The sequence below is a fragment of the Aphanomyces invadans genome (assembly GCF_000520115.1).
Source record: "Aphanomyces invadans strain NJM9701 unplaced genomic scaffold supercont1.30, whole genome shotgun sequence".
In the NCBI taxonomy this organism is placed as follows: domain Eukaryota; phylum Oomycota; class Saprolegniomycetes; order Saprolegniales; family Verrucalvaceae; genus Aphanomyces; species Aphanomyces invadans.
Genome location: NW_008580175.1, coordinates 380590 through 381642, shown reverse-complemented (window position 1 = coordinate 381642; position 1053 = coordinate 380590). Strand labels below are relative to the sequence as shown.

The 1053-nt window shown below is 46.2% G+C and overlaps 1 protein-coding gene across 1 annotated transcript; it reads left to right on the top strand.

Annotated features, from left to right (window-relative positions):
* Positions 1-850: 850 nt before the first annotated feature.
* Positions 851-1043, top strand: H310_11223 (hypothetical protein; the record flags this gene model as incomplete). The annotated part of the gene is made up of 2 exons (XM_008877805.1): positions 851-956; positions 1027-1043. The coding sequence occupies 2 exons, from the start codon at positions 851-853 to the stop codon at positions 1041-1043; spliced, it is 123 nt and encodes a 40-aa protein (XP_008876027.1).
* Positions 1044-1053: the final 10 nt, after the last annotated feature.

Genomic DNA, 1053 nt, shown 5'->3' with positions numbered 1-1053 from the left:
AATCGTCCGCCGACGTCGTCGGGCAGATTTCAAGCAGCGAATGCGACTGCTTCGCGCTCTTGTCTGTCTGATTGAGCATCCTTTAGTGCCCAAACAGCCTTTCTCCCTCTCTAACTTCCAAGATGCTGACAGCACCTTAAAATTCCGCTTTGATGTCAATGGCATTCGCCTCTTGCGCGAGCTGCTCCGTATTCCAAATGAAGTACAAACTTTTGATGAAGACGTCTGCCCTGGAGAAGAAGCTTTGTGTATTGTGCTCTATCGTTTGTCCTATCCTCAGCGATACCAAGATATGATGGACACTTTTGGACGGTCTCGCGAAGCCCTCTGTCGTATATTCAACCACATGATAGAGTTCTTGTTTGACGAGTGGCAAGAGCTCATCTACTTTTGCTTGCACATTGTGCAAGACCGTTTGGAAGACTATGCCACTGCTGTTTACCTGAAGTCGGACTGTATGGAGAACATTTTTGGATTTATTGATGGCACCAAGTTTGAAACCTGCCGCATCGCACCAAAAAAGAGCCGCCAAGTTATTGCTAGTGGTGTTCAGCATGGTAACTTACAGCGTCTGATTTACAGTGGCCATAAACGACGTCATTGTCTCCTTTATCAAGCTGTCGCTGCCCTTGATGGACTCTTTATCCACTTCTGGGGCCCTATAGAAGGTTCCCGCCACGACACTACAATTCTGAAGGAGATAGGACTTATGGCCTATCTCGACTCGCATAAAGAGTTGTTTGACAACTTTCTGATGTATGGCGATCCCGCTTATGGCGTTCTCCCTTGGATATGTAGTGGCTACAAAGTAAGTGCGGTATCGAGACAAATGAAGTCATTCAACTCCGCTATGAGCAAAGTCCGGCAGTGTGTCGAGTGGAATTTTGGGCTGTTGAAGACTCTGTGGGCCTCAACAACATTCAAGATGCAGCAAAAAGTTATGCTCCAAAATGTTGGTAAGGCAATACAAATTGCAATGTTGTTAACCAATTGCCACACGTGCTATTATCGCGGGAATCAAACAAGTGCGTACTTCAATCTAGATCCACCAAC